Source organism: Crocuta crocuta, unplaced genomic scaffold, assembly GCF_008692635.1.
Source record: "Crocuta crocuta isolate KB4526 unplaced genomic scaffold, BGI_CrCroc_1.0 scaffold142, whole genome shotgun sequence".
Classification (NCBI taxonomy): domain Eukaryota; kingdom Metazoa; phylum Chordata; class Mammalia; order Carnivora; family Hyaenidae; genus Crocuta; species Crocuta crocuta.
In genome coordinates, this window is record NW_027528892.1 from 2,465,602 (window position 1) to 2,479,173 (window position 13,572).

General features: G+C 44.5%; 1 protein-coding gene across 3 annotated transcripts in view; it reads right to left on the reverse strand.

The window, feature by feature from the left end:
• Positions 1–4,911: 4,911 nt before the first annotated feature.
• Positions 4,912–13,572, reverse strand: part of PEG3 (paternally expressed 3) — a 30,828-nt gene continuing 22,167 nt past the window's right edge. For all 3 annotated transcript variants that reach the window (XM_077756982.1, XM_077756981.1, XM_077756980.1), the window contains 3 exons: positions 11,387–11,489; positions 10,281–10,373; positions 4,912–10,112 (listed from right to left, as the gene is read on the reverse strand). In XM_077756982.1, coding sequence (XP_077613108.1) covers positions 6,067–10,112; positions 10,281–10,373; positions 11,387–11,489 — 4,242 coding nt within the window. In that variant the 3' untranslated portion in view covers positions 4,912–6,066. The remainder of the gene's footprint in view (positions 10,113–10,280; positions 10,374–11,386; positions 11,490–13,572) is intronic.

Here is a 13,572-nt window from a genome sequence, read left to right on the forward strand (position 1 = left end):
GGATACTGGGTAGCCCAGGCAATCAGCAAGTTCTCAAGAAGGACAGTTATCAGAACAGCTATCTCTGTACAGGAAGTAATAACAGCGCTACCACTGGAATGACTTCTGCATATCCTTCTGCTCTGGGAGCCTAACAGACACCAGGGTCAGCCTTTGATTGAGGAAGGGGCACTATGGAGAGTGGTCTCTAGCAAAGGGAAGGGATTTTTTGTTTGGTAAGGAAGGTTAAAAATACAGAGGTTCTTAGGGAACCCCAAAGTAGGCAGTTCGGCCAGGATCCACAAAGTACTGGGGTGGGGGGCGGCATCAGGAGCCAAGTTTCCCTCCAGCTGTATGAGCGTACTCCATGCCTGTTTGTCAGCACATCCAGCCCCCAACCTATGACAGTGGGGAATAAGCTTTGGAATTCCCTGGGCCTGCACCAGTGGGTTAACAAGCCATAAAGAATTACAAAGCCATAGGATGCTCTCACCCAAGCTTGGGTGAACAAGATTAGGACTCCAGGATAGAGCAGGGTGGGGGCAAAGGCCTCCAGGATAGAGGGGGGGGCAAAGCCTCTTCAATGGGGGGGGAGGGGCAAGGCCCCAATACAAAGTACAGGAGGTAAGCAAGATTAGGCATTCAGGCGGAAATGCCCCCCACCTTAGTACTATAGCAGAAAGCTGCTTTCACAGGAAGGAAGGACCAAATTAGACAGACCGCTGCAGCTGATGCTGCCCAGAGAGGAGCTGATTAGCAAAAGAAAGATGCCTTGTTGACCCCGAGGTTACTGGCTCTGCCTTCTCCCCTAGGCCAGCTAAGATGAACAGACACAGCGCCTCCTGCCTGCTGTTAACAACCATCTGCCCATCTGCCGAGCGCCAGGATTTTGTTTTATATTGACCCAAACCCCTAACCGTTAATCTTCAAAACCCCCTTTCCCTCATGCCCATGAGTTAACGTTCACAGATTCATTGTCTCTTTGTGCACGCCCATCACGTTTGTAAGCCTTCTGATCTTAATAAACATGGAGCAAGGACCCTTATTCGGGGCTCTTGTCTTTTCCCATCTAAGGGACGTTAGCCATCTCTTGTATTTTAACCCTGCATCTGCTTTCTTGCTGGACAAAATGAACTTTAGACTTAGAGTCTACAACATATGACCAATGAGGTAGCCCTTGGTCTGACTGCACACTGGGAGCCCAGGAGCACCAATCAGCTGAGACCAGGGGGTGAGAGGAGTCAGATTTCCTGGGATAAACATGGTGGCTGGGATATGGTTACTTCTACAACTAACAAGCAGTGGAGGAATTCCTAAACAGTGTAAGTGCTGGTCAGGCAAGCCCAAATATCCACTTAATTCCCTTCTTTTACTTCCTTTTTAATATACTCTTCAGGAAATCAGTCTTTCTTAAAATGTTTTATTTATTTCTGAGAGAGAAAGAGACAGCAGCATGAGCAGGGGAGGGTCAGAAAGAGAGGGAGACAGAGAATCCGAAGCAGACTCCAGGCTCTGAACTAGCTGTCAGCACAGAGCCTAACACGGGCCTCGAACTTATGGACTGTGAGATCATGACTTGAGCCGAAGTTGGACGCTTAACTGACTGAGCCACCCAGGCACCCCAGGAAATCACTCTTAAAGAGAACTGACCCTCTCACCGTGAACTACACTGACCCCTCACCATACAATGGCCATCGACACTGTGACCCATGGGTCAGACATCACAAGAGATAACCATAGTTCAACAGGCTTTCATTTTAATATAAATAAGTTTCTAATAATATGAAAAAACCCTGAGATTTTGCCACTGTCAAATTCTACAGGTAGAATTAAATGAAAACTGTATTTTTATATTCTAAGAGTAGAATCCAATCTTGTGACATGCAGATTAGAAGGGATCAAGTATTTAACTATCTCCTGTGTGTCATGGAGTCAAGGACAACAATTCCAAATTGGGCATGATGCAAACCACCGTTGTAACCAGCGGCGATCCAGTCAACAACCTGGCCAAAAATCTCTAGTCCTGGTGGAATTATAGCGTGCTTAAAAACCACCTCCCCAATTTACCGGGGATGATACCCTACCAAACTGCAGGAGATGTTTCGGTGGTAAAGTCAGGTTCAAATAAGGGAAGTGACTTCCCTAAAAACTTTTAACCTCAAGGAAGAGTTGGGAATAGACCCTTTAAACAGATTCTAAACCATGAAGTTAACATTTTTATGTTAAGGAATCACTCTTGTGTTTTTTTTTTTTTTTGAGAGAATCTCTTTTTTGAGATTAAAAACTAAAAATGCTGACCCAAGTAACTGAAATAGTTGTGGTTATCAAATTAAAAAACATGTTTAAGTGCAGTTAAAAATGTGGAATCATGTACTATTAAAAGGAATTGTTGACATATGCAAAACTTAGAAATGGAGTATGATTTGTAAGCCAAACTTAAAGGCCTAAGGAGGCACTAAGCTTTTGGACTTATAACAAAAAACTGTATTTACCAACCCCAAACACTTAAACTTGACAAAAGAGGGGACTGACCAATATCTTATTTTTAACTTTATTTTTATTGTTGACACTATTACAGATAGATATAACAACCACAACCATATTAACAAACCAAAAACCTGTGCACAGAAACAAGATGAAGAAAATATATCAAGATGTTAACCACAGTCTTTGGATGGTGAAAATATGGGTGAGTTTCTCTTCTACATTTCTGTAACTTCAAAGTTTCTATAATGAACACATACAGTGTTTATAATGGTATATATGTAATAAAGGTGGATTACCAATAACACTGTGATAAAGACCACTGGAGGAAACCAAGACAAAATATTTCACCATAATCCCACAACAACCATACAACTATTTAATTGTTTTCCGTATTTCTTCCCATCTTTGACTCTATGTATACCTATCATCAACACCCTAATTAGAGATTGGTGCACAGACCAAGATGTTAACAGCAACTGTTGCTGGGTGTTGGGAATATGGGTGAATTTCTTTCCTTCTAATTTTACTGAATTTTCCAAAGTTTGCTATGAGTATGTATTATATTTGTAATGGAGAAATACATACACAAGATTTAATACCAAAACACCAAAGGTCATTCAAGGAATTTGAGACAAAATATTTAACCATAATCCCACAATTACAACACTATTTTAATTATTTTCAATATTTTTTTCATTTTAGACTTTATGCATACATATTTAACACTGTTATAATCACAAGCTTGTGCACTAAAACAAGATGGAGGAAACAGATCAAGATGTTAACAGTAGTTGTTGGGTGTTGGGTATATGGATGACTTTTTCCTCTTTTCTAATTTATTGTATTTTCCAATTTTTCCTCTGGGTATGTATTATGCTTGTAATGGAAACAAACATAATAAACTTTGTTATAAGAACATTATCATAAGGAATATTTGAAAACATTAAGATGAAAGTGTTTAACCATAATTCCACAAAGGTAACATAACAGCTATTCTGAATACACGTTTTGACACAGTTATAATCGTAAACCTGTGCACAGAAATAAGAACAAACAAGATGCTGAAGAGTATGTATCTGTCTTTGGATGGTTGGAATATGGATTTTTTTTCCCTCCACTTTTCTGTATTTTCCAAGTGTCTGATGATGTGTTCAAATTATGTTCACAATGGAAACATGATTATAAACTTTTTAGTAACACTACCATAAAGAACATTCAAAGAATTTGAGAAAATAATGCTCAACTATAAGCCTACAACAACAACAACACAACAGCATTTGACTATAAGCATACATTTTTAATCAGTTATAATTGTAGTATAAATATAATTCTGTGTCCTGCATTTTCCACTTAATATTCCGTAAATATATTTCCACATTGCTACATAACTCTTGATTATCATTTTTAAGCAGCTGCATACAGTCCATGAATACCTTCACGTAATAATCCTCCTACTGTTTTGGCATTTATTTCGTTCCCAATTTTTCACTAACCTGAGGTTGGAACGGACACCCTGACATTTGGCAAGTTGTTTTCTGAAAAGGTTCTACCAATTAATACTTCCAACAGTGATCAACCTAAGTGCTCCCCAATAACATCAACGCTGGTTCCCATCTAAAGGGTCCCCCTCCTGTGCTGCGGGGCCTCGATTCTCCTCAGTTTTCTTGGATGTCCATTCCAACCTCACGTCCTTCTATGCAGCTGGCCGTCACCTACACCAAAAAGGCCCCTTCTTCACTGCCCAGGACATCCTGCTCACTTCATTCCCACCAACCTGGCCTTCCAAGCCCTGCTTCCCACGTTCCCTTCTGTCTGCTTCCTCATGCTCCTAGATCTGGAGATGTATTAGGGCTTCTTTCTTTGGCCTCCTCACTTCTGCTTTGTGCTCTCAACCTATAGCCTCCCTGGACTTTGGCATTCCCTACAGCTGTGACACACGATCCCAGAGCCCTAACCATGCGGATCTAGGAGAGGAGGATTTAGACACGTTCCCCCAGCACGTAGATTAATTTTGCTTGCTCAAATTATCTGCTCTTGTCTTTTGTTCACTTAATCTACAGATCCGCTTTTAAGGTTTGTTTTTTTTTTTTAATTTTTTTTTTCCAGCCAACTCAAAGCCAAAAAATTTAATAGTCACTATGCAAGGGGAGGGGAAGCAAAAGGAGCACAGGTGGTCCACAGAACAGGACACAGGAAACCTCAAGCTATGAGGTCAATTTGTGATTGAATGGAAAACTGAGGTGATTCGACAAACATGACACTAATGGATAGCTCAGAAATACTTAGAAGGGCTGCAAGAGGGAGGAACAGATGGTAAGGAAACAAATTAAGGCTGCTGGGGAACCTGAGTCCATGTTAAGCTTAAGTTGACTGTAAAGAAAGCTTTTTTTTTGTTGTTGTTTTTGTTTTTTAATTTTTTAAAATTTAAGTTAGAAGGCGAGGNAGCTCTAAGGATACCAGCTCCTGGGCACCCAGGGTGCAGACTGACTTGTGGCAGTTCACACTAATGAAGCCACGATGCTACTTGTTACTTAAGGCAGGAAGCGCACAAAGGAAGTGATGGAAGTTGTTAACCTGCATCCTTATTTACAATATGAAAGCCTCTCCCTCTGGTTCTCAACCGTCAGTAGGCACAACTGTGATCTAGTGATGGTTGCAACCCACTCTTTAAAGGCAAAAATGTAGGGTTTATAGGGAAAAGCTTCAGCTTTTGTAAATTCATTATCAAACACACATCAGGTTGGTTACAAAAAAAACACAACGACAACTAGTATTTTAGCATGAGAACCACTGCAAGGTACAATGTGGCAACCAACCACTTTGGGTCACAAAAGGCCAATCCACATATCGTAAAGGCTTACACAGCATTAGGTTCCAAAGTGTCGGTGTAGACGAAATGGCTGAAAAGGAAGTTCAAAGCACTTCCCTTTTCAAACAGCAAAGAATAAAAGACATTTTACCTTTCATGCTTACACTTTCACAGGAATACTTAAGGGTAAGGAACAACACACAATTACTCGAAACAATACCGATGGGGACCAAATAATGCACAAGAAGTCTTTCTCAGAATCTAAGATGCTTAGAAATATATTCTAATTTGTTGCTCTCTTCCTCCTCCAAAAAAAAAAAAAAAAAAAAAACAGAAATCTGAGTACCAGATAAGGTACCTCTGCACAGTAAACTGTAGCTGTATATCATATTAAATCCAAAGGTAGGTGATTACTGTTTTGCTACGATATGCTATTTTATATACACTGCAGGGAGCATTATATATAGGTTACAGAAATGTCATTTACAGTGGACAGGGGCAATTTCTGTGGTCTCAAAAAACCCTAGGGTTTTCCCTCAACATGGTCACTCAGATGCAAAGTATGTGCTATAGCTCTCCCACGTGCACACACTGGTGTCAAATGGGAGAGGTGAGACCAAAGCAGTTTCCACCTTTGGTTTCTTTTAAATCTGAGTTGTCTGATGTTAAAAGTCAGGTGTGTATGTGCCAAGGTAAGTTTCTTCTGACATTGTTATGGATTGGTTTGAACTGTCTGGTTTAGTAAAGGTCAAGTTCTAAGTGAAGGTTTCCTAACCTTTATTCTTATGTTCTCAGCCAGTGTGAGTATTCTGGTGTCTAGCGAGGGATAGGCGATCACTGAAAAGCTGCCCACAGACATCACATTTGAAGTACTTGTCATCGGCCCTGTCGTTGTCACTGGTGCTGGTGCTGGCATGTTCAGTGTAGCGTGAGCTTTCCCCATAGACACTTCCAGGCTCAAATATTATCACCCTGGCGTGGGTTTTCAGGTGCTCGCCATAGGCAGAGTTGGAAGCGAAGGTTTCTCCACATTCCCTGCAGTCATAGTATGGTTCCTCAACCTGAATCTCTTGATCTTCACCTTCTTCTTCTGGGTCTTCGATCCCTGCCCCATCTGGCTCATCAGCGTCTCCCTCTGGCTCTTCAGCTCTTTCTTCTGGGTCTTCGATCCCTGCCCCATCTGGTTCATCAGCATCTCCGTTGGGCTGTTCGGCCTCTCCGTTGGGCTGTTCGGCCTCTCCGTCTGGCTCTGCGGCCTCCCCATCTGGCCCCTCAGCCTCTCCATTGGGCTCGGCAGCCTCCACATTGGGCTCGGCAGCCTCCACCTCGGGCTCGGCAGCCTCTACCTCAGGCTCGGCAGCCTCTACGTTTGACCCCTGGATCCGCAGAACTTCTCGTGGAACAAGGACATTGGCTTCTACCTCTTGGGCTCCTTCTTCTTCCTCTTCTTCAAGATGAAGCTTCTGATGCTTGTTGAGAACGGTGTTATGAATAAAGGACTTCCCACAGTCCTTGCATTCATAGAATGGTGAATCTCTTTTTGGGGGCTCAGTAAGAAACGAGGTGTGAACGAAGGAGGCCCCATAATCATAGGGCTCATCTTTCTCATGAATTCTCATGTGCTCCCTAAGGTCTGACTGATTGAGGAAGGTTTCTCCACATGTTTTACAGTCATAGTGTTTCTCTTCAGTTTGACTTCTCTGATACTCAGTAAGGGCCAAGCCTGGACTCACCGCATCTTCACTTCTCTGGCCCTGCTCTGGAAAATCCTCTCCAGTGTGAATTCTCATATGCTCGCTGAGGACAGAGGCATGAATGAAGTCTTGTCCACACACGTGGCACTGAAGGGACGTTCCTGCAGTGGGATTCTTCTGTGGGGCATGAGGCCTCTGTGGGTTGATGACCAAGGGCTGCATAAAAGGCTCATCATACCTTCTTTGGCCATAAAATTGATCTTGCTCATGGATTTTCTGATGCTCAAAAAGGAATGAACTATGAACGAAGGATTCCCCACATGCTGGGCATTCATAGAGCTGCTCTCCAATGTAATCTTTCTGATACTCGCTGACAGAATGGGTGTGGATTACAGAATGGGTGTACTCACGACTATCGATGAGATACTCTCTGCCGTGAACTTTCTGATGATCCTTTAGGTCTGCGCGGTCTGCAAAGCCCAGCCCACAGTCCTTACAGCCATAGATCGCATCTTCAGCCTCGTCCTGCTCATCTGGCTCATCTGGCTCACTCTGCCGAGGCTCTTCTGGCCGAGGCCCACCCAAGCCTATGCCCTGAATAACGGTGTCTCCAAAGAGCTTCCGACCATGGAGTTCCTCTCGGGCATAGATTTTCTGATGTGCACCAAGGGCTTCAAGGGTAGCAAAGCATTCCCCACACTCCCTACATTTGTTGCGCACTTGCTGTTCAGCATAACTTGTCTGCGCTTGCTCTTCATCATAACTTATCTGTGTTGGTGGCTCCATGTAGCTCGTTTGTGCCATTTGCTGTGCGTAACTGATATGCACTGGTCGTACAGCGTAACTCATGTGCCCTCCAGAGTAACTTGTCTGCGGTGCTTCACTGGTGTAACTCATCTGCACTGGCTGCTTGATGTAACTTGTTTGTGCTACTTGGTCAGAGTACCTCATCTGTGCTGAGTATCCAGCATAACTTGTCTGCGGCTGCTGTTCAGCATAACTGGTCTGAGGGTCAGTAGAGACTAAGCTGCGAATGACAGATCGTTCATAGTTTTTACTTCCAGAGGGCTTCTTTCTATCATGAATCTTCAGATGCTCAGTGAGTTCATAGCTACGAACAAAGGATTCTCCACACTCTGGACATTCGTAGAATTTCTCTCTAGGGCGAAATGCTTGATGGTCACCAAAACGCAGGGAGTGAATGACAGAGGTCTCGTAGTTCCTACGCTCAATGTTTTTCTTCTTTGAACGGGCCTTCTGATGTTCGCGGACAGGTGAGGTGGGAGCAGATGATTCGCCATCCTTCTGAAGTTCATTGGATCCCTGACTAGTTGGATTGTTCTGAGGTTCCATATGGGATACACTTTGTATGACAGAGTCCTTATAGTTGCCATTTGTACCTCCTTCATTAGGGTTCTCTCTGGCAGGAGTTGTCTGCTGCTTATTATGACGGTCTGAGACAGAAGTGGAGGATTCACCCTTCTCATCAACGACTTCATTTCGACTGAAGCTTTTGGGAGGTTTGAAAGCAGCTACACTATGGATAACAGACCTCTCATATTTCTTTCCTTCGGAGGTATTCTCTCCAGCATGGACTTTCTGATGTTCGGTAACACTTGAGCTTTGAATGGTAGACTCTGCAATCACTTTTGGTTTGCTGGGCCCCACTGTACTGTGACTCTTCTGAGCTTTAGCAAAGGCTAAGCTATGAATAACAGACCTCTCGTATGGTTTCCTCTCATAGACATTTTCTTGAGGGGGAACCTGCTGGTTGTCATCAGGGTTAGAGCTGATGGTGAATGCCTTCTCGTCCTCATCCTCTTCAGGTGGCCTCGTTATAGTATGACTCTTCTGAGATTCAGTGAAGGGCACACTATGAATGACAGACTTCTCATACCCCCTGCCTTCAAAGACATTCTTTCGAGAATGAACTTTCTGATGCTCACTGAGGTCTGAGCTTTGCCTAAAGGCATCCCCACCATCTGTAAAGTCATAGAGCTTCTCTTTTGGGTACGTCTTCTGACGCCTTTTAAGGGACTGACCAGGAATAAAGGTTTCCTCACACACTTTACCCTTACTTTCAAAGAGGTTTCCTCGAGTATGGATCTTCTGATGTTCTTTCAGGGATGAGCTATGATGGAAGGTCTCCCCACACACCTTACATTCATACATTTTCTCTTTACCATACCCTTTTGGAAGATCACTGGGGGGTGGGCTGGGTTTAAAGGCCTCCCCACGCTCATTATCTTTGTCATCTCTGCCATGGGTTTTCTGGTGCTCAATCAGGGCAGAGCTATGAAGGAAGGTTTCCTTACACACCTTACATTCATAGAATTTATCTTTCCCATATATTTTCTGGAGCTCACTGAAGGTTGGGCTAGGCATAAAGGGCTCCTCATACTCCTCATCATTACATTCTGCAAGATGCTCTCTAGCATGAATTTTCCGATGTTCAGCAAGTGCAGCACTCTTATTGAAAGTTTCCCCACACTCCTTACATTCAAAGCGTTTCCCTCCAGCCTGACTTTTCTGAACCTCACTGACAGCCACACTATGAATAAATGATTCACCATACTCATAGAGGTTCTCTCTAGTATGCATGATCTGATGTTCGACAAATTCGGAAATCACATTGAAAGACCTCCCACATTCATCACACACATAAGCCATTGCCCCAAAATCAAGTGGGTGAGACTCGGTGAAAGAGGGGGCGCTAAGGCTGCTCATGCTCATGGCTTTTCTCATTTCACTACATTCAAAAGGTCTTTTCCTTGCATAGCCTTTCTGCTCATGCGCTGAGCCCTTCCCATCTGTGTCAAACTGATAGCGCCTTTTCCTTTCAAGAACTCTCTTTTTGGAAACAACACTCGAGTTAAAATTAAAGCCTCCCCCAAAGCCATTCCCTTCATAGCCCCTCTCCTGAATCACCGACTCCCTCTTGTTGAACGAAACTTCTTTCCAATCATTGTCTGGCCTTCTGGGGAACCTCTGGGACCTATCGTTAGATTCCCTTGCCCGTCCTGATTTGGAGTTGCGTGAAACGTCCTTGATGAATTTTTCCATGATCACCCCGTGGGAAGATTCGTCTTCACAAATTCCCCGCCGATGGGTTGACTTTTTGGTTTCAGGCATAGATTTTAGACCTGAAAAGAAACCCCAAGGGTAAATACTCCCTAATTCCTGCACCTGTAATAGTGAGACTTCTGTGATGATGGTGTGAATATAAAACGTAAGAGATTTACCAATATGTATGTATGGCTCCCATCTCACTAACTGAAGTGGCCACTAAGTACAATCTGCCTAGTGCTTACCTCGACTGGTGCTCGGGTAGGCACTTCTCTTTGACCTCGATGAATGGCCTTGTGTCATGTGGGAGTGGCCGTCATCTTCTGCAAGCTGAACACCTGTTCACAAGAATGATACGACAGCTTATGTTTAAGTTGGGCATAAGACTCGTCACCGTAAGATGGTGCCTACCTTCCTTGGAGCCACTAAACAGGAGGTGATCCACACCCAACTCCTGGAGTGTCTTCTATGTGCAGTCCCATGTCCTTACTGTCCACCCCTCTGCCCATTCTAGCCTAAATTTTAATTAATTCTCCTGATTCCACCTAGAAATCTACACAGAGACTACCACGTGTCCTGAAATTCAGTGCATCCTTTTTAGTCTTCACCTTCCTGTAATCAACACTTAAATCCTGACACCCTCCTTTTCACTGGCTTCCAGGATTCTCTTCCTCCTTCTTGATTCTTTTCCTCTGTTCTCCTAATACCAGAGCTCCTCAAGGCTCCACTGCCTTGCAAAGCTCTCTCCCTTCAATGCCAGCCAACTGCCCACTATGCTAGCCAACTTCGAGGAAAGTCCAAACTGGAACTCAGGATCCCATTCTAAGTGTATATGTAAAAATCTTCACTGCCACCTCTCCAGAAAAAGCATCAATTCTTGTGGCAAGAGACATCTCCCCAATCTTCCCGACCTTGTATAATACACTCAACATACCCAAAGCCAGAATGATTTCTCAAAAACACATCTCATCGTTTATTTCTCTGCTAAAAATATTTCAAAGGCTTCTCATCACCCTTAAAATCCAAATAGGGGGCGCCTGGGTGGCTCAGTCGGTTAAGCATCTGACTTAGGCTCAGGTCATGATCTCAGTTCGTGGGTTTGAGCCCCGCATCAGGCTCTGTGCTGACAGCTAGCTCAGAGCCTGGAGCCTGTTTTGGATTCTGTGTCTCCTCCTCCCTCTGACTCTCCCCTGCTCACACTGTTTCTCTCTCTCTCTCTCTCTCTCTCTCAAAAAGAAATAAAACATTAAAAAAAAAATTAAAATCCAAATAGATTAACACGGAATCTAATGTCCTATAGCTTTAAGAGTCAGGTGACAAAGAGCTCCAGTAACTGGGTTTCTCTGCTTACCCAGAGACAGCAGCTTCCTGTAGTTCTCCATGTTGTCCTGAATCGGGTTCTGAGGCTTCCTGTCCTCAGTCAGATTCACAACATCCTGGTATGACACGGCATCCTGAAATACCAAACACAGACCTCTTGATGGAGTCCTTCCAGGGGCGCCCGAGAGAGAACGCTGGCAACACGGGTGCTACACACACACAGATATGTAGAAAGTGCGCACAGTGTCTGGGGTTCTGAGTGATCCGGGGCAAGTTTTACTACGGACCTACTGCATACCTACCTTGGTGCTATACTGTGAGGAAGATCCAAAAGACGTATGACACACAATCCTTGCCCTCATGCAGCTTATAATTTGGTTGGAGAGAAAAGACTCATGAAACAATTAGAGAACAATAAACAATAAAGTGGGGTACAGATAATCAGTGCTAAATGGTAGAGGGACTTCGGCGGGGCCTTAAGTGGTAAGACTCTGATGCAGAGGAAAGGGGTTGGTGGTGTGAGAGCTTCAACAGGCCAAACATGGACTGTGTGGCATGTGCAGGGATGGAAGGAAAATGTGTTTCAGCAGATGTCTGGTCAGGAAGTGGGACTTAAGCCACCCTCAGCGGTCCCACTGTGTCATGTGTTCACCTTCACTGCACACCATGGGGACATGCTGTACTCTTCCAGGCACAGAGATATCCCAAATAACCCTGATGGAACCCCTGATGGAACCCCTGATGGAACTGAATGCCTTCATTTTACAGCTGCCTTTCCCACTTAGTGGACACGTCTCTAGAAGTCATTTTCCAAGTCCCTGGATTATTCATAAGAGTCTTCTATGCAGGATCTCACGACACCTTTTCTTACTGATGCACTAGGACATCAGCGGTATCAGGGAAGCGTGGTCCCGGGGAGCACAGCACCGAGGCCTGGAGACAGACATAAGGATGGACACAACCTATGGGACGCCCACAGGTTTGGGAGCAAGAGAAAACTCAAGGACCAAAGGGGGACTGTACCATTTCTGAGCCATGCAGCCTTGGGAACAGAAATCTTTCTAAGCCTCAGGTTCTTCATCCGTAAAATGGAGAGTCAGCATCAACCTGCCCAGCAATATCATGGGGATTTTCTGCAACGTGATATGTTGCTTAAACACCAAGAAGAGTTATGTAAAGAAAATGTAAATTACTACACTACTATATAAAAGACATCTTGATATTAAATTGATTACAGCTCCTTGCTGGGAAGTGGCACAGACATTACAGCTGTGTGAAATGCAGAAACAAGAGTGCACACGTGCACACACACTGGGATTTCAGAGGAAGGCCTCATTGATGCAACTGCCAACATCCAATGATGGAACGCAAAAACCACAACCAAAACTGAGCAGACCTTCAAAAACGAAATTCTTTCTAGGTCTGGGCTGAGAAGGCCTAGAGCAGCGCACAAGTTACAGAAGCTCAGGAGGCTCTGCGAACTCGGGACAACGGGCACCCCGTAGAGTGAACGGCTATCACTTTTGCTGGTTGCCCAGCTCCTGTCTGGCGACAGCGCGTCCTGAGTCCCAGCACTGGTGTATTCTACTATGAAGGGAAGACCGGGGGAGGGGAGGATGGGGGGACACAAATGCATCCACAGTTAAAGGAAGGAAACCTGGGCTCCTGACCTGAAGCATCAACAGAGAGAGTAGATGAGGTCAAGAACTTGGGAGGTTTAGGGAGTCAGAAGAGTCACCGTCCCTGGTGTTGACAGACCCCATAGGCAAAGGCAAAAGGGAAGGGCTACTTTTCATATTCTTCTCTCTGCCTGAGTAAAGTAAGAGCATGTTGAATTGTGAACTACACTGTTCTATGAAAGAAAAATGATGATTAAAGGTAAGTTAATCTCCCTAAGTGGGTGTCTCTACAGCAGCTGGTTACTATGGATCTGTAGCCAAAATGGCACCTCAACTTGCAGAAGCAGCCACTGAGTGTCCCTCAAACGGGTGCTGCCTGGAAAGCAGCACGACTCCGACAGGCAGTGCAGAGTTACGCACACGCTAACAGATGACTCCCTGTTCTGGGCGCCTCGCGATACCATTCATCTGCGGTGGCCGCCAGCCCACAGGCCAGGTTAGTGGCAACCTGTGGTGTCCAGACTCTCCTCCGACTACAAGGACGAGGAGCCAACCATCACCGGGGTCGAGGAAGGGTGTTTAAAAAAGCAAAATTAGG